The sequence below is a fragment of the Mustela lutreola genome, chromosome 4 (genome assembly GCF_030435805.1).
Source record: "Mustela lutreola isolate mMusLut2 chromosome 4, mMusLut2.pri, whole genome shotgun sequence".
NCBI lineage: Eukaryota > Metazoa > Chordata > Mammalia > Carnivora > Mustelidae > Mustela > Mustela lutreola.
In genome coordinates, this window is record NC_081293.1 from 116,140,877 (window position 1) to 116,161,133 (window position 20,257).

The 20,257-nt window shown below is 40.0% G+C and overlaps 1 protein-coding gene across 3 annotated transcripts in view; it reads left to right on the forward strand.

The window, feature by feature from the left end:
- Window positions 1-20,257, forward strand: part of RELN (reelin) — a 501,731-nt gene that overhangs the window by 441,921 nt on the left and 39,553 nt on the right. For all 3 annotated transcript variants that reach the window (XM_059170891.1, XM_059170889.1, XM_059170890.1), the window contains exons 47-49: window positions 12,281-12,421; window positions 13,640-13,817; window positions 15,866-16,059. In XM_059170891.1, the coding sequence (XP_059026874.1) occupies window positions 12,281-12,421; window positions 13,640-13,817; window positions 15,866-16,059 (513 nt within the window). The remainder of the gene's footprint in view (window positions 1-12,280; window positions 12,422-13,639; window positions 13,818-15,865; window positions 16,060-20,257) is intronic.

Consider the following 20,257-nt stretch of genomic DNA (forward strand, 5'->3'; position numbering starts at 1 on the left):
TGGCTGAATCAGTGAGAATTGCCAGCTTGATTCACTTAAATTTAAAGGAGTCACATTAAATACAGAATAGATTTAAATGGAGTCTACTTTCTGTTCAGTCTGACTACTGTAGAGACAATAGTGAGTAGTGTCAAATCAAATAGATAGAGCAAATAAATGTATATTAGAATTATTGTCTGCTTTTGAAATTGTATTTTTAAGAGTATCTTGAGAATTATTGCCTGGAGCATTCTTTTTCTATGGAAAACAATGATGACTACATCATGCATGGTGCCTCTAAGAAATGACGGTGTCTTCATAAAAGTGCCTGGTAAATGCTTTATTTGGGTAAAACAGAGACTTCACCTTGCCTAAGGGATAGGGCTAACGACACTCCCTTTTCACTAAGTAGGTACTAATCATAGGGAAGCTTTAAAATCTTGATAGTAATTCCCATTACCTCCAAAAAAAAAAAAAATGCAAAATGGTAATCATTTGTTGCCATTAAGAGAGAAGCAAAGCTTCTGTGGAATAGAAGGTACAGTTTGGGCTCCCCACAAATGAAAAATGAATAAATCTTCCTAGCAAATGATCATAAAATTCAACTATTCATCTAGGACATAACTTTTCTTGGGATTATCATAAATGGACTGGTTGTGGTTACTAACAGCCAAGGGCTCCTACAATTGCTGGCTCAGAGGTACAAAACTATATTAGCTGTCAGTAGAGTTGCCAAGTTTAAATGAGATAACGTGAGATTTTGTTGCTCATTAAAGGTATTGCCGTGCATGAATTATTAAGGCGATCTTAATAAGTAAAATAGAAAAAAAAACTCTATTAAGGCAGTAGTCTTCTAAGGCTTTATGAATTCTGTGAATTATTACCCAGCTACTTGGTAGCATTTTGCAAATAAATGACATTCTAAGATTTATTCCAGCTAGTCATTATACCCTTGAGTCTTCTACTCAAGAAAGGTAATTATTCCTCATCTTTAAATCTGTATTTTAATTGTCTTTTGCACATACCCATAAGAATTTTGACCCTTTTGAGTGACATTTAAAAAATCTGGTGAGCATCCATTTCTTCTCTCCATTCAACTGCATTGAAAATATGCAGTTTGCTTATCATGCTACCCTCAAAGCCCTTGTTGTACAATGGCCCTACTGCCTTACAGTAGGCCCTCTGGGTGATTCTGAAAGAAATGCACATGCATAGAGCCCAAGCCAGACCCACCTCTTACTGTGCTCTGCCATATGCCAAAGATCATTGGAACAATGTGCGAGGCTCGGAGCACTTTGTCTCAAACACAAGTTAGTGTATCTCAACTATACGTGCTCTTAGTATCCTATTACTTTTTCAATATGGCATTTCTGTGTTTTGAGCTGAACTTACAGCCTCAACATCTGCAAAGTATTGAGACATCTGTGCTTGCATGGTCACTAGGACAGAATTGAGAATTTCAGTTTGTAGCTCTTTGCTGTAAACAAAAACGAGGCTGAAGACTTGAAACTTTGTGTTAAGTAGGGGTGAGGAGTGACCATGACAATGTGCCGATGGTAGATCTGTCCGCTCACTCAGTTATGGTAGAAAGACAAGGCTAGGATCCCCGTATTGTTGGCAGAGCAGTAATAAGAGTCAACTGAGACTCTTGCACCGTGCATAATGTAGTTGTAGATGTTTGTTGGTATCCACAAACTGACATCAAACCCTTACCCAGTCTAAAATGGCCAGTAGTCAACAATGGAGATTCTTCCTTCATTTAGTCATCCATTAAATGAATATTTTTGAAACATTTATATGCTAGGTCTGTACGAGGGGCTGAACTTATCCCTGCCTCAACAAACTTTACATGCAGTGGGAGAGAAATCACCAGTAATCGCAGAAGTAAATAAAAAATTCAACTGCAGTAGGTGATGTGGGACAGTTGCATGATGCTGAGAGATTATGTGTCCTAGGGAGATTTGTCTTAATCAGCAAAGTCAAGGGACACCCTTTGGAGGAAAGCATAATTGAAGTTAGAGCAGTGTTCCAGACAAGGAAGACAGCCTATGGTAGGAGGTAGCAGGCATATCTGAGATACTGAAAGAATGGATCTGACCTAGAGAGAAAGTGGAGTGAGATGGAGTCAGACCATGAAGAGTATTGCACGTCATACTGAAGATTTGGGGGTATGTCAAGGATGCCTGGGTGGCTCAGTCAGTTAAGTGTCTGCCTTCAGCTCAGGTCATGATCCCAGGGTCCTGGGATCGAGCCCCACATCATCATGCTCTCTGCCTATTCTGTTCTCTCTGCTCAATGAGGCATCTGCTTCTCTCTCTCTCTCTCTGTGCTCTCTTCCTCTCCCTCTGTGCTCTCTTCCTCTCCCTCTGTGCTCTCTCTCAAATAAATAAAATCTTGAAAAAAATTTTTTAAACAATTTGGGAATATGTCATATAGGTAGGTGCTTAAAAACCTACTAAAGTGCTTGGGAATAGAGGGACACTGTTGCTGCTCAGATTTGCACCAGAAAAGCTTATTCTAATTGGAAGACAAATTGGGGATGATAAGAGTTCCTGGAAGGAGACTCTTGAAAAGGCAGTGAGCGCTGGTAGCTTGGACTAAGGTGCTAGAGACATGAAGGGAAGTAGAGAAATTCAAGAGAAATAGAAGCAAAATTGAGTTTCATGGTGAAGTGGACATAAGAAGATGAGGCCAGGGCCAATGTTGAAGATGACTCTGGTTTCTGAGTTGAACTGAATGGATGCTCGTGCATTTCACTGGGCAGGGAGCACTGAGATTGATCACAAGTCACATCACACTCTGCCCTAGACGTTTCTATCTAAATAAACTGAGAGGGCTAGAATCCTCATCTCTATCATTCCCATATATACTGGTTCAGTTAGATCTTACTGGAAATTTTTAAAAAATGAATGGAGATCATTGTGGTTTAGTGGAGACTCTGGCTTTTCAGCCCTGTGAGCTTTTAAAGAAGTCATTCCATGTCCCAAAGCTGTAGGGTCCTCATATGAAAAGTGAAGAGACTTTTTGCCATATAAAAACTCGAATAAATGTGCAAGGATGAGCTTGGGACATTGTGAACATTTATATTACATAGATCATCATTATATTTATACATTGACTACATGATCACACTTGGGATTATCAGGCTTTATCTTCAGTCAGATTAAGAAGTCTTCCTAAGCTCGCTTAACAAGAGAAGCCAATGGTAATGGTCAGACACTGTCTTAAGTTCCTGCCCTGAAGCAGGTTACCATCTGATTGGGGAAAAATTAACAACTTAAAAATAAAATGTGCCGTATGTAATTGAGAGCTTCAATGAGGAATGGGCTAGGGATGCCATAGATACTGAGAGATGGGCGACAGTGTTGAATGCAGACTTAGAGGGGGGGTTGTGGAAAAGATGGGCGCTCTCCTCAAAGGATGGCTAGGAATTATTAGGTGGGTAAGGAGAAGAACATTCTAAACAAGGGAAACAATGTGAACAGGACATAAGGGCCTGGCAAGCGCCCAGGAGTTGCTGATGAAGGCGGAGAGCTCATACCTGGAAGCTGTGGAAAGTTGTTTGTTCGTGGAGCTGGCTGAACTTACAAGCACTGAAGCAAAGCAGAGGAGTTTAGACTTGATGGAAAAATAAACTGTGGTGGGTTTTGAAATGGAGAATGTTCTTCCAAGGAAAACAATTCTCTTACGTAAGAGAAGGTGGCAAAGGTGTTGTGATCATGACTTATGTGAAGTAACAAGGGTCTGGGCTACAGCTAACAAGAAGGGGATGAGATGGATATTACAGGACATTTCAAGGAAAGAACTGACAAAACTCACTAGCTGCTTCTCCACCGCACACATCAAGAGATGACTCTGGAGTTTGAAGCCGGAGAGAGCAGGGAGAAAGCTACAGTTGACTCCAGGAGGGACAGTGTGACAAACTTAACCAAATGAAGCTGAATTCAATGCGATGGCTGGAAATACAAATGAAGGCATCCATCTGACAGAGATGGGAAGGTCGGAGCCCAGGGAAAGGTGATCAGCTTTGGAGGCAGGAGCACAGAGGTGATAGGCAGTGTCATAAAACTGTCAGCCCTCCACAGGAGAGCATTTAAAAAGAAAAGAAAGGACCTGTAAATTTAATGGCAGAAGGAGTGGAAATGGTTATTAAAGAGACCGTGAGGATACAGTTAGGGAGGTAGAGGAAGAATCACAAGAGCATGGCATCCGTATGCAAGCGAGAATAGAGTATCACGGAGGAATAAGTCACCACCTGTGACGTATGCTTCTGGGACTAAAGAAGAAAAAAGTTTCACAGTAAATTTGCTAGATTTTTCAGCAAGGAGATAGTCACTGACCTTCAAAAGATACTGAAAATAAATACAGCTTGTCTGGTCCCAGAGCCCATGGGCTTACCCACTATATTAGTCCTACATTTTTATTGCTTACCTAGGAAATATGGTCCTGGAAGAAATAGGAGGGAAGAAGGCGGGGTATCTTGAGAGACGCTGAAAAAAAATGCAGAGATGCTAAAATCAATTTCACAGCCCGTAATCTGAATGTGCCTCCTCCTACTCACTAATCCCGGATCTAAAATTAACAGGTGGCTCAAGTAGCATGGGTTCTTGAAATGTCATCTGAGAACCAGGGTGGGTCATTGGAAGGACAGGTAATTCAAATCCACTGAGAAAGGTGGCGGGGAGGGAGGTGCTGCCACTGGAAGGCTCAGGTGTGACTTGGCTATTTTAAGTCACAGTTTGAAGATGATCCATTCCCTCCTACTGGCCCTAATGACCTGGCTGATACCATTGTCTTTAAAGATTAACTGTAACGCTTTGGAAGCCAGGTGGTTTTAGCCACAGCATGGACACTGCTTAACGTTTGCAGTTTACAGAAGTGATAAGCACCAGAAACAGCAAAAAGACTGTGGAAGGTTTGGGATAATGGAATAGGATTGGGTTGTCCTCTTTTTAGGTAAACAGATTTAAGGAGGGAGGATATTCTTCCATGATAATCCCAACTATAGGCAAAGAAAGGATCTTATGCTAAGAAAACCAAATGACTACATATAGTATTTATAGGGTTTGTCATGGAGAGATATTCCAAGGAATTACAAGTTCATTTTTTAAAGGAGAGATTCTTAAAACTTGCCTCAGTACTATTTATCTCCATTGTCACTTCCAATTTCCCAGTTATCTTTTAAAAGACTTTTTGAAAGCATTCATATTACTGAACATCTTGTTAAAAATTTTCAGTCAAGTCAAGGAAGCCATGGACTTCTCTTCTATATCCATTTTCTCATGCATCATTTTGATACTTTGAATACCATTGCTATTACTTTACCAAATTCGTGTTGGTCTTTCAGTACAACAGAACATAAAATAATTTTGTCTGGTATAAACCATGGTACTATGGACTTTCACATACTGAATATATTAATACTTTCACATTATGTGAAGATAAATAAAACCTATTTCCATTTCCACTACAATGGAGAATAAAACTGCGTATAGAAATTCTGCATTCCAGCTAAGCTTTCTCAGTTGTCAACCTTTTTGCCAAAGTTTTGTTAGGAAAATTTGAGGTTTGGCTGTGCTTTGTACATATTGCTATGTATGAATTCTTAAGATTGCTTTAATAATTAAATATAAGTCATTCTTCATTGAGAAGGCATTTTAAAAATAATAGGAAATTCCTTTTATTTGAAGGAGAGTCCAGTGTATTTGATGCTCTCAGTAGGCCTACTCAGAACACTATAGTTTTTAAAATTATCATTACTAATTATAATTATCAGCAAAAATAATAATTCCTTATTTTACTAAAATGAGGATAACTGTTTTCCTTTCTTTGTAATCAAATCAAAATTTTACTCTCGCATTTCAAGGGACCACAGATTATTTTTGGCTCACATTTATCTATTTAAAATTACAAAATTTTAGAAAATAACAAACTATATTTCAATATAATCATCACCCAGCTTCAACTGTTATTAATTTATGACCAGTCTTGTCTCTTCAATAGCACCACTCACTCTGGAACCCCCCTTTTTTTTTTAAGATTTTATTTATTGATTTGACACACAGAGAGAAATCACAAGTAGGCAGAGAGGCAGGCAGAGAGAGAGGGGGAAGCAGGCTTTCCACTGAGCAGAGAGCCCAGTGCGGGACTCGATCCCAGGACCCTGAGATCATGACCTGAGCTGAAGGCAGAGGCTTAACCCACTGGGCCACCCAGGCGCCCTGGAACCCCTATTTTGAAGCAGTCCCCAATCAGATCATTTCAACTGCAGATATTTTAGTATGCAGCTCTAAAAGAGGACTTTAAAAAATATAATTATGATATCAATATCCCACCTAAAAATAAATGAGTTTCTTATTCAATATTTTCTTACTCAATATTTACTTTGTCTTCAGTATTCACATGTCCCTGTTTGTCTCATAAAACATTTTATCATTTTTTTCAAGTTAGGATATAAATCAATATAATTGGTTGATATGTGTCTCAAGTTCTCTTTAACTTTGAGGTCTCAATGTTAACCTTTTCAGATGAGGACTAAGACACAGAGAAGTTATGTTACTTTCCCCATAGACATATAGTCGGTGGCTGAACCAGGAAGGAAGAAAGGCCACGTGGGATGGCCTGTTTAAATTCTTCTGTTGCTAACTCTGTTATGTGCTTTCCACCAGAGTTCCAGGGAGGTATCTTGTAGGATCTAGGTCACTTTAAAAGGACACCTTACCTTTATCACATTTGTTTGGGGTCATAACCTGTGGTCCAGACACTTTCTCCTCTCATTCCAGTATTCAGACCCCAGCATTTTGTAAGAAATTTAGAAGTAGGGAAGACTAGGTGACAGTAAATAAGTAAATATTCTTTCGTGGGTAGATTAATGTTACCTAAAAATCCCAAAATGTCACAGTCATTTAGTGTCCTACAAATTCCTAGTGTTAATTATAATCACCGAAGGAATTTTCTACCAAAAGGTCTGGAATGCCTAAATTAAGAACTCCAAGCTCGCTGCCAAATCAGTGGTCTTCCAGCCTTTACCTGCTATTCAAGACAACTCGGGTTCTCAATAACACATCAGCTCCAGCAGGAGATAACAGTTCTAGAGCCAGTTCTCAACTAAGAAGCTATCGCGGCCCCCTCCTTGAGTGGCAGTCCTTCCACCTGTGAAATGAGTCAGTTGTACAGAGAAGTTTCTAAGAGTCATCCTCTCATTTCCACCCCAAAATTCAACCTCCTTCTTTTGTTCATAGTTCAGTGTCTTCTTCATGAGGATCTCCTTCAGAGGAGGGATCCCCTGGCAGACTACCCATCCCTTTAATAAAAGCCCCTCGCCATAAGTAATTCATTCACATTCCTGGTACCAAATTTCAGGCCTCCTCTCCGGAGCCTACTTTTTCTCTAGCTCTTATCTGGATGTCATGGGTGTCACCCGTGGGTCCACTCTGTTCAGGTGCGCTGATCTCTACTTCCTCCCCCGTGTACGCCTACCAGTGGGATCGCTGGGTCATATGGTGACTCCATGTCCAACATGTTGAGAAACAAAAACATGTTCTCCCCAGCAGCCACGCCAGTTTGCATTCCCACTGGCAGTATATGAAGGCTCCGCATCCTTGCCAACACTTGTTACTACTGTCTTTTTTTATTACAGCCACCTAGTGGGTAGGAAGTTGTATCTAATTTTGGTTTTGATTTGCATTTCTCTAATGACTAATGATGTTGAACACACACTTATCAGCCATTTATAGAGCTCCTTTGGAGTATTCTCACTTTTGCCTAACACAGAAAAATAGGCTCGTGGAGGAAATTGTTTTCCAGGATAAAGGCAGGACCTTGGCTGCCAAGGGAAATAATAGAGGCAGGACCTTGGCTTCCTTGGGACATTGTAGAGCCTCTAACTAAATACAGAGGGCCAAGGGCTTCAGCTAGGACATTAACTTGCTGAAAGAACAGACAGACTTGGGTGTACACACAGCAGCAATATACACGGCCTTCCGTAGCTGAACAGCTGCTCATATTTAGAGGTCGTGGTAGGGATAGGATGATTTTGTACAGTTTGAGTTGGTTTTGAGTTTACTCAAATACATTGTAATAACAAACCAAGAGATTCTTGCCTTCTCTCCGTTTCGTGAGTGAGACTTACAGCCCTATGAAGCGCTGAGCTTCAACTTTTCCGTTGAGAGTAAGAGGAGTGGCTATATTTACTAGTCCTAAATATTTTATGTATTTCTGAGCGTAAAGGAAGCATCAAGGAAGAGTGAAAATGTTTTTTTTTTAAATTCTGTATGGTTCCTATCACAAGGCTTTTTTTCCTGATGATGAGGATGACAAGAGGACTTTATAGGTAGAAAGAGTAGTCCTGGAAAAAAGAGCAGATACAAAGACTCAGAAATGTGTTTAGAAACCTATTAAAAGGTGTGAAGGCAATGTGGGGAAAAATTCCCTGGGAGAGCAGAGATGGAAGCCGTACTAGCGAGGGTAACATTTTTTAACTTCATAGCAATGGATGTTCAATTATTAAACAACACTTATGGAGCACTTAGTATGTGCAGTTGATGGAGAGGAAATGATATAAATTCAGAAAAGAAGCAAAGGGAGACATTTCAAGGAGATGGAAAAGGAGAAATATGCTCTGGGGCCACTTTCCCCAAACTCCAAGAAGCAGCAGCTGGTGGTGGCTGTCATTATAAGGAAGCTTCAGGATAAATGATGACACCTGCCAAGGGACTTCACCAAGACACTCACAGGTCTTGGTAAACACAAGCTAATTAATTTTCACAACACCCTTGTGAGGTGGGAAGTAGCATTTTCTTAGTTTTACAGATGGGGAAGTGTCAGCACATAAACATAAATGATTTGGCCCCTTTATATAGTGAAGTTGTGACAAGGTTGGGACTAAGAAGTCCTAGAAATTCAACTTCCAGACCTTCATTTTTCAACTTATATTCCAACTCATCCCCTTAGTGAAAGTGTCTCCCTTTCCTATAAAATAATATTGGATAGTATTTTTACTCCTGTTTTATGGGTACACAATTACTAAGTGCAGTGTTCCTAAGAATATAAAATCACATTTGAGACAGGGCCCTAGAAGTCCTCTAAGTTAAACCCCTCATTACTTATGTTAAATTATTCACCGCAGACACAGGACTGACTAGTGCCAGACTACAGATTAGCGTCCCTAAATATCTGTACTCTTAGTGGCCAACTCTGGTTTTAGTATTTTCTACACATGGTCTCCCACTGTTTCCTTTTCTGTGGAATGCCACAGAGTTGTACAAACTGAACATGTCATGGTTGGAAGTCCCCATAAAAGCTATCAACCCCAACAATGTGTCTAGCTCTTAAATCTTCTCTACAATCTCTCTGTTAAGTGGCTGCCCAGACTGTGATTCAACACAACCAACATTCAGAAAACTGCCCCCTACTAAGCACCTCACGCCATCTCTCAACTCCTGGGAGTTCTTCTCCTGCTTTGACAGCCATCAAATCACTGCCCCTTCCAGCACTGACCCCCGGTCCCTGCCCACCCACCCTGAAGACATCTCTTATTTGATTATTCCAGGCCATATTTATTGCTGTCAACTTACTATTCTTTCAAAAAATATTTATGAAGTCCCATCTATAGGTGTCACCAACAATAAAATAATAAACAAGAAAAATAATCCAAGATAGGAAACTATACAAAAATAAACACTTGGAATAAAAAGTAATGAAGGCTTTGATGGAGTATCCTAAAACATTAGGGGAATGAAGATTACCTGACTACCCTTTATAAGAACTGGAGATACAGAACAGTATTCCCTGAAGGGATAGAGATGTTTCCTGCCCTTCAGAAATTTATAGTCTGAAAGAAAAGGAATATAAGTGTTGACTTGTTATTAGAATCCAAGTAGCCATGTGCTATGGAGATATGATATTCTACTATGTTATTTATAAAATGTTGCTGCATGTAAACAGGCATAACTATTAATGAATTTCATCATTAAGAAGTAACTTAACAGGAGTGCCTGGGTGGCTCAGTTGGTTAAGTGTCTGACTCTTGATTTTGACTCAGGTCATGGTCTCAGGCTCATGAGATCGAGCCCTGGGTCAGCTTCAGCAAACAGTCTGCTTGTCCCTCTCCCTCCCTCTCTGGCCCTCCCCTTTCCCCACTACCCACTCTGCTCAGCCCTGCATGTTCTCCCTATAAAATAAATAAATCTTAAAAAAAAAAAATTAACTGACTAGCACAGCACAGCCCCAGAGGAGCCTCTTCAACTGCTAATTGTGAGAATGGTGGCCCCTTGATACCAACTCCCTGCAATTTTTTTTTTTTTAAGATTTTAATTATTTATTTGAGAGAGAAAGTGCATGCATTCTAACAATGGTAGGAGTACAGGGGGAGAGAGAAAGAGGATAAAAGAATTTCAAACAGACTCTGCACTGAGCATAGAGCCCTAACATGGAACTGGATTTCACAATCCCAAGATCATGACCTGAACCAAAACCAAGAGTCAGATGCCCAACTGACAGAACCACCCAGGTGCCCCTTAACTGCTTGCACCTATAGAGCACCTACTAAGTGCTAGGCACTGTGCAGAGAGGGTATAATGTTGGGAAAAGGGGATTAACACTGTTCCCTTGTAACTTGCTCTTCCGAGGAGGAGGCAGACATTTAAGAAATACTTTTGCAAATAAATATATAACTATAATTGTGATAAATACTATAAAAGGAAAAGAACAGTTTGCTCTGGAATAAATGTGATTTTTAAAGGGACCCAAAAGAAAATTTCTCTGAGGACCTAAGACTGCCTCTGAGACCTGAGGGACACAGAAGGGGTAACCAGGCAGAGAGAGGAAGGAAATGTAGGCAGAAGATGGGAAAGAGTGTTGTGAGCTCTGGGAATGGGAGAAGGAGCAGTGCTCCAGACTGAGTAGCCGGGATGGAGTGATGCAGGATGGGGCCCAGGAGGAGTTTGGGGTTGAAGTTAAATGCCACAGGAAGTGAGGGGAGGATGTTAGGTAGTCTATGGGAGCTGAGGAACAAGAAGTATTAGGGAAAAGTCAGTGCATAGATGCTCAGTAAGCAAATATCAAAAAGAACTATTTATTTTCAGAATGGAGATCTTAGTTCTGGTCTGTTTCTTTTCTAGTTTCTAAACTTAATGCATATGTTTTTAATTAGAAAATACACAACCCTTGCTGTTGTTTGGTCTTTGTCCTGCTCAAAACAAATATCTCTCAGTCAAGTGATTAACAGTCTCATAATCCATGAAACAGGGGTGACCGACTGGCTCAGTCAGTGGAGTATAAGACTTGATCTCAGGGTCATGAGTTCTAGCCCCATGTTAGATGTGGAGATAATTTAAAAAATAAAATCTTCAAAAATAAAATAAAACTTTGCTTTTTCTAATTATTTTGTCTACGGGCTTCTGAATGTTCACTATCCTTTGAGCCTTGAGCACTGTTTGGACTTACTGCCATCTAGTGTCTCTGAGAACGTAAGTTTATTTGTGTTTCTGAATAAGACACTTCCCAAACCTGTGCAAATGAGCAAATACCTTTCTGCTTTTGGAATGGGAGAATCTCTGTTTTTATTTTATTTATATTACATTTGAATTAATGAACTCCTCAAACTCAACACACACAAAACAGACAATCGTATCAAAAAATGGGCAGAAGATATGAATTAATATAAAATAAGTCTGGCCACATTACCCTCTCTATTTTTTCTCCATCCAGTTATCTACAGTTTCATGGATCCCTCTGATTTATACTCTTACTGTCTCTTACTGTCTTCTTAAGACTTCCATTCCTCACGAATGCTATCAGAGGTGGGCCAGTATGCCCACTATACAAAAGTGTCTGATCTTCAGGAGCACATAGGAGTTGAAGTCAAGCTTTCCAAGTCAAATGCAGAGTGGCTGGGGTGGCTCAGGGACAGACATCTTTCCCTAATTTGCAAATAAAACTTAGCAGCCGCCCTGGTGTCATTCCACAATGGTGCCCACCCAAAATTCAGGACTCACTGTTCCCCTGAGGCTACTGGTTAGGATTAGTGTGGGTTTCTGTTTTCGTCTGTTTTTACAAGGCTGTGAAAGATTCTTAACTATTATCTGTGAAGATAATATATTCTCAAGCTATTGCAGTTCAGTTTGGTGTGGTGTGGTTAGAGTTTTGCCTAGGCAATTACAATAACGAACACTTTTCTCAGAACGTGAGTTAGAGACGTACCCGCATTTTCTTTGCAGCTATCTGTGCATTTGTTCAAATATACCAGAACACATTTTCTTTTCCACCACATCCTTCATTATAATTCTCTTGTTCTTCAAAGGTCCCAAGCCACTCGTTTCCGTTGGCATCAACCAGCCCCTTTTGACAAGCAGCAGACATGGGCCATAGATAATGTCTATATCGGGGACGGCTGTATAGATATGTGCAGTGGCCACGGAAGGTGCATCCAAGGAAGCTGTGTGTAAGTCCATTGGGTTTTCCTCCTTCCGTAGGAAGCTCCTGACTCTTGTTCCAGCCGGGAGATTTTTCCGAACCTGGGTCTGTAATCACTCCAAAGCTGCCAGTTGTATGGTTTTCTTGAAATCTGATAACTGTAGAGCTTATGGATATGGTATCTTCCTTCTTGCTCAGAGATCAGGAACTGAACAATAACTATTTTGTCAGGCAAAAGGTGAATTAGCATCAACTGTATTTTATTTCCTTCTGTGTTCCTATGATACCCCAGAAAAGGATGTTGGAAGAGGTTCAGGAGTTCAGTATATTCTGACCAAAAATAGTATGTCGTAAGTATTTTTCTCACTTAGGCCTGAATGTATGTAATAGATACATATTACTTGTGGTTGAATTGGTATTCCCTGTGGTTTGTATAAGAAGGTTTTTAAATGCTTGCTCAATTTGCCATTAATGGAGAGACCTAATATTTTACTTCGCGAGCCTTAGCATCTTTGGAAGGATCTAAATAAAGTGTGTGTTTGTGTGTGTGTGTGCGCGCACGTGTCTTATGTACCACAGGCCCTTGTGCTTTATTTTCAAAGATTTTGCGTTTGTTAGGGTAGTATGAATGAAGATGCTGATAGAGAATTCATACTCCCTTCTCCACTAATCTCCACATGCCTGGGGGGGGTCTTTCTTTTGGATAATGATTCTAGCCCGTATCCAGAATGACCTCTGAGACCCCAGAGCCTCCATCTTACGTTCCCATTTCTTCCCACACTGAACACGAAGGTCAGTCCTTCGGTCAAAGATGGCAGATACTACCCAAAGCACCCACTGCCTTTTGGAACATAGCATCTTGGATTCCTAATTGACCCAAAGCCTCTTTCAAAAGACCAATTTCCTAAGTTATTAGGACCTACCGGTTCAGTTTGGCAGCCACAATTTCTTGTCTGCTTGCTAGAGCTGTGTCCTGTAGAGACGGGGCTCTAGTAAATCCTCTGAAGCTGCTTCTTTCCCTATAAGCCCATTCCTATTTTAGGAATGCCTAAAGGCAGTTAATTCACAGATTATTTCTAACCTAAAGCACTGTTTAGAAAAGCAGATGAACTCTGGAAAGCTCTGTGAAGATAAGTAAGATTTCATCATCCCAGACTAGGAATAGCAGCTGTCTTCACTAGTTTGAGAACACAATTGTGGAGGTTTTGTTTAATGTTGACTTTTCCTTTCTTTTCTCCATACCCAGCTGTGACGAGCAGTGGGGTGGCCTGTACTGTGATGAGCCCGAGATCTCCCTTCCAACCCAGCTCAAAGACAACTTCAACAGGGCTCCATCCAGCCAGAACTGGTTGACTGTTAACGGAGGGAAACTCAGTACCGTGTGTGGCGCCGTGGCTTCAGGAATGGCTCTCCACTTCAGTGGGGTAAGCATTTGGCTACTGGTCATTCGTTTCTGCATTGGCTGAGGTTCCCCCGAAAGAGCGGAGTCTCTGTTAAAGCTTAATTGGCAAATCAAGATGCAGAATTAGACACGCTAAACGCACAACCCTGATGTGAACTTGAAACGTTACACAAATCTGGAAATACTAATTATTTCCAACATGTTTCCCATTGCAACTCAGTCGAGACCATTTAATTATGCAAGGTAGTATCGGCACAAGGCATATGTAAACACACATTAAAAAGGACTTAAGTGACTTTTCATCCTCGGAGAGAGTGCTTGCACAGTGTGCGAGGGTCTTCCATCCACATGATGCTCTAATTGAAAACTCTTGAGCTTGCAACAGATTTGGGATTTAAGGAGCCAGGAATTGGGAAAATGGGCTTCAGTGTTTCCTGAACCTATTAACAACAGTTAATTTTTCCTTTTTTTTTTTTAAAAAAAAAGGTTTTATTTATTTGTTTGACAAAGAGAGATCACGAATAGGCAGAGAGGCAGGCAGAGACAGAGAGGGGGAAGCAGGTTCCCCGCTGAGCAGAGAGCCTGATGCGGGGCTCGATCCCAGGACCCTGACATCACTACCCAAGCCGAAGGCAGAGGCTTAACCCACTGAGCCACCTAGGCACCCCCAGTTAATTCCTTCTATAAATTATCAAAGAAAGAATAACTGTCAGTAATGACTAGACATTTTTATTTGTAGCAAATTATTTTGCAAATGTCAACAGCAATGTTAGAAAATTTCTTTGATGGGGCTCCTAGGTGGCTCAGTCGGTTAAGCGTCTGCCTTCAAGTCAGGTCATGATCCCAGGGTCCTGGGATTAAGCCCCATGTGGAGCTCTGCGCTCAGCGGGGAGTCTGCTTCTCCCTTTCCCTCTGCTTCTCTCTCTCTCTTTCTCATAAATAAATAAAACCTTAAAAAAAAAAAAAGAAAAAATTTCTTTGAGAAATTTTTTGGTCTTTCTAATTGCTGCTGAAGATAAAGTGTTTAAAAATATAATTTCTTCAACATCATGATTAATCATAAGCAATTTTGTTTTTCAAAAATTACAAATTCATTGTCAGGTCTTTATTTTCCTAACATTCCCTAGCTTGGAATTTGCTTTTGGTCGAATAAAGTGTATTATTTTTCAGTGTTTTAGCTGACAGTAACAATACAAGATTTCTATAATCCTTAACACTAAGAAAGCACGTTTACAATACTCTTCCTAGCGTAGGCAGAACTCCCAAGAGGCCAAGTTTTCTGCATGTGTTCAACTGAGAAATATTGGGCTATCTACACTAATAAATTAATATAGATGACACTAAAATCAGCTATGAAAGTTTAAATAAAAATCATTACAACTATTATCTGTAATTAACAATTAAATTATATGAAATCCTTAGATGTAGTCATTTTAAAATTTCATGTTAAAATAGTTATCTCAACATGCTCTTTTATTAATAGTTATTACCTTTTAAAAAAATCTAAAAATGGGGACGCCTGGGTGGCTCAGTTGGTTAAGCCGCTGCCTTCGGCTCAGGTCATGATCCCAGGGTCCTGGGATCAAGTTCCCCATCGGGCTCCTTGCTCAGCAGGGAGCCTGCTTCTCTCGCTGCCTCTGCCTGCCTCTTTGCCTGCTTATGTGTACTCTCTCTCTCTATCTCTGGCAAATAAAATCTTTTAAAAAAAAATCTAAAAATGCCTCTGAGTAACTGGAAATAATTTAATAAAACAGAATAGTTACTTTAATTTCAGCTCTCAGTTTGCTTATTAAAAAAAAAAAGAGAATCTCCTTAGAATAATCATTCTTTGTAAGTAAGTTCTAATAATGAAATTTCAAAGTTTAGCAGATATTTGCTGAGTACCTGCTGTGTGCTAGAGGCCAGGCTGGGAGCTTGGATAAGGGAGAGATGATGCAAACACCAATATTACAATACCATGGGACTTGTATTACAAAAGAAATATAAAATGATGGAAGCCAGAGAAAACCTTTAACCTGCACTTACGATTCTTTATGACTGTTTTTGTTGGATTCTGCTTTTCTCCCTTAGGGTTGCAGTCGACTGCTAGTCACCGTGGATCTGAACCTCACTAATGCCGAGTTTATCCAATTCTACTTCATGTACGGATGCCTGATTACACCAAACAACCGTAACCAAGGTGTTCTCCTGGAATATTCTGTCAACGGAGGCATTACCTGGAACCTGCTAATGGAAATTTTCTATGATCAATACAGTAAACCTGGGTTTGTATTCTGTTTTATCTTTAGTAATGAGTATGTCGAGCAAAGAGGATTGATGAGGTCTGCCAGCTTTCGTCATAGGGACTGTGAGTGACCTGGAACCAGACCCATGCATAGAGATGCTTCTGAGACTGCCATAAAGATAAGGTTTCTGAGCTGAGTGAGCAGCTGGTTTGGGTTTTTATTTTAAGAACAACTAATTTTTTAATTCTAGAATAAGATAAAATATGTTATCACAATGCCAGTCGTGAATAGACCCAGTGCAAAAACTCATGTGAATTAATGAATATATGGTATTAATTTCAACGACATTTGGGAAAATCGAAACAGGAAAACAATATATTCATTCATTCATTTATAGAGTGTTCGATCCTATAGAGAATCGAGGACTTGGAAATAAACAGAATAAATTGTAAATATCTTTTTTTTTAACTTTTTTATAATTTTTTATTTTTTATAAACATATATTTTTATCCCCAGGTTTACACACTTCACAGCACTCACCAAAGCACATACCCTCCCCAATGTCCATAATCCCACCCCCTTCTCCCAAACCCCCTCCCCCCAGCAACCCTCAGTTTGTTTTGTGAGATTAAGAGTCACTTATGGTTTGTCTCCCTCCCAATCCCATCTTGTTTCATTTATTAGCGAAATAAGTCAAGCAGAGAAAGACAACTATCATATGATCTCCCTGATATGAGGAAGAATAAATTGTAAATATCTTTAAGAAGCACAGAGGCCGGGCACCTGGGTGGCTCAGTGGGTTAAGCCGCTGCCTTTGGCTCAGGTCATGATCTCAGGGTCCTGGGATCGAGTCCCTCATCAGGCTCTCTGCTCAGCAGGGAGCGTGCTTCCTCCTCTCTCTCTCTCTGCCTGCCTCTCTGCCTACTTGTGATCTCTCTCTGTCAAATAAATAAATAAAATATTTAAAAAAAAAAAAAAAAGAAGCACAGAGGCCATTTTTTGAGTATTTATTTGAAAACCCTCACAATGGGTTTAATAAACACAATGTATGAGTCATTTAAAATATATATATTCTCATTGTGACCAATGATAAAAGTTAAAAAAGGGTCTTCAAAAGTAAAATAGCATATTTATTAAAGTGGAAGAAGGAGAAGAGAGAAGAAGGTAAGAGAGAGAGAAGAAGTTTGGAGGAAAGGAGAGAGCAGAGCAGAGGGGAAAGGAGGAATGAATATAGCCCAACCAAGAAACATACAATAATTAAAAGCACCCAAAAAGGAAGACAAAGCATAGATAATCCCTCAGTGCATGGCAAACCAGGTATGGACTAAAAATTAGGTAAAGTAAAAACAATGAAAGAATCTTATAAATGTTCATTTAAACTCAGTGTATCCATTAAGAAGTTGTTGTGAATGGCAGAAAACCCCAAGCAACTTAAACAGAAGGGTTTTGTTTTCTCTCTTATATAAATTAAATCCAGAAGTAAGTAACCCAGGACTGCTACAGTGGCTCCACAAGCATCAGAGACCCAGGTTCCTTCTACCTATTACTTTTGCCACGTTCGACACATGACCTCTGTCTCATGGTCCAAAAGGGCAACTGAAGCTCCTCCACATTCCCTCCTGCAGAAGGGAGGATGGGCGGGAGGGGCGTGCTCGCTCTCTCCAAGGACACTTCCTACCAGTTGCCCCCATTTCCATTCACATTCCATTAACCAGAATTTAGCCATGGAAACACATCTAGATGCGAGGGAGTCTGGGACATACCGTCTTTATTCTGGGTGACTGTTCACCTTGTGAAAAAGATAGGCTCCTATTATGAAGGAAGAAGGGGGAAATGGCAGTTGAGGAAATGCCAACCACAAGCAAATGTTTTAAAATCCTGCACCTGCGTTAAATTTGGACACCAATAAAGGAATCCAGAGACGCTTAGAGGAACACAGTTTAAAAGTGCAAAAAACATGCTCATCTATTAGTAGAAGACAGTAGATAAGCCCAGTAAACCACTTCCTTAGTCTTTATGGAAAAAGTTATAAAGACTCAGGTATGAGTTCTTGAACATTTAGCATAATATACAGAAAAAAGGAAGTTAAGTTAGGATATAATCAGAACTGTCTGATCCACTTTCGTTCTCTCAGGGAGAAACAAATTGACCAAATTAGAAACAGTTGGTCATAATTTATTTAAACTTCTAACAGCCTTAGTTAGATAAATTTCCATTCCAGAAGTTTGTAAAATGTGGTCAAGGATTTATCAGAGAAGGGAAACTAATTTAGAAATTGGAAAGAAAAAAAAAGATAAAGATCATTGCTCTGGGTAAAGAAGTCTGACTGTATATCCCTCCAGGAGCAGATAGATTTCTGATATTATTTGATACACTTTAAAATGTTAAACATGCCAAATCAATGCAGATAAGGTCTAGAAAGATCTTACAAGGTGAGCATACAAAAAGGGGGCAAGGAGAGGTGCAGATGAATTTCAAAACTGAAATGCATGGGGAAGTAAACTTTGGGAAAGACTATTTGCCTAGGCACTGATGGTCTCCAGAGTGACAGTAACTATACAGGTAAGGATCTAGGATTCACAGTCTGTATTTTCCATGTTTACCCTTTAGTACACAAAATGCATCTTGGTATTGGGATACACAAAATGAGGGACATAGTTCAAAAGGTATTTAAAATTCAAGTACTGAAAATCCAACCAAAAGCATTCTTGATTTGAATGGGTCTCAATTGGTCCCCATCTGAAATATGGCCTACTCTTCTGATCTCTGTACTTCAAGAAAGACATAGAAGAGAAAAGAGGAAGGAAAAATAAAATCAACAAGGAGATACTATATAAATAAAACTAAAATAGTGAACACTCTTCAGTGTGAAAGACAAAAACTAAAGGGGCCACCACGAACATTCAACTTAAGGGCTCTTCACAAGATGAATTTGGGCTTACTGGCTACATCTTGGAACACTAACACTAAGAGGCAGTCTTTAAAAGTAAAGGAGGGGCATCTGGGTGGCTCAGTGGGTTAAAGCCTCTGCCTTCGGCTCAGGTCATGATCCCGGGGTCCTGGGATCCAGCCCTGCATCGGGCTCTCTGCTCGGCAGGGAGCCTGCTTCCCTTCCTCTCTCTCTGCCTGCCTCTCTGCCAACTTGTGATCTCTGTCTGTCAAAATAAATAAATAAAATCTTTAAAAAAAAAAAAAGTAAAGGAAAGTAGATTAGCATAGATTTAAAAAATAGGAATTTGTGCAAAAGAGGTTAAACCACAGGAAGTTATTTTCCCCAGCCAGCTTCATGGCTGTGAATACAAGTTCAAAAGGGTTTGATACCTTTTTGAGCTTTAAATGCATAATTGCGATGAAGGGGTATTTTAGACCACATGTCTAGCTGGTTCTGATTCATATTGGAGCATGGAGTCAGATTTGTCTGTGTCTGTTCTTCGTGACTGGGTTGGGGACAGCAAGCTGGGCTTCTTTCTTAGCCCACGGTTCTTACTCAGCGTATTTAGTATAGTGTTTTCAATAAAACATAAAGACAAAGTCAATGTCAAACTACAGGCAACTGGTAAAATAATTACAAAAACCTGGCACCCTCAAGCTTAGAGCCCAGATGTCCTGCCACAATCCAATGTCTAAATTCTAAGCAAATTGCTGCTACTCATGGAAGTAGAATGAAATCAAGGTGCCAGGGGAAGGAAGAGATGAAACCAATCCGTAGGAGAGAGGAAAAAAAAAAGTTAGTCTTGGCTTATGTCTACCAAAGTGCATATCCCTAGGCCTACAGATCCAGAGATGCCCTGGGCAAGCAGAAAATTGTAAAGTCCTTTTAAGGTCTGCCAGGGACACTTAGAATAAGTAGGTCGTTCCACAATTCTTGAATTTGTTCACATTCTGTTTCTCCAATTTAGGGACTCCTGAACCTTCATAAACTCAAGCCAATTTATCATGGTTTTTAAAAGTTAAAAATTTTACATTTTAAACTAAAAATTTTTAATTTTTTAAATAATATTGGGTGACATTTTTACTTTTATTTTTTTTAAGCGCTCAGACCTTTTTCAATTCTTTTTTTTTTTTTTCTAAAGATTCTATTTATCTATTTGACAGAGAGAGAGAGAGAGAGAGAAATCACAAGTAGGCAGAGAGGAAGGGAAGCAGGCTCCCCGCCGAGCAGAGAGCACCACGCGGGGCTCGATCCCAGGACCCTGGGATCATGACCCGAGCCGAACACAGAGGCCTTAACCCACTG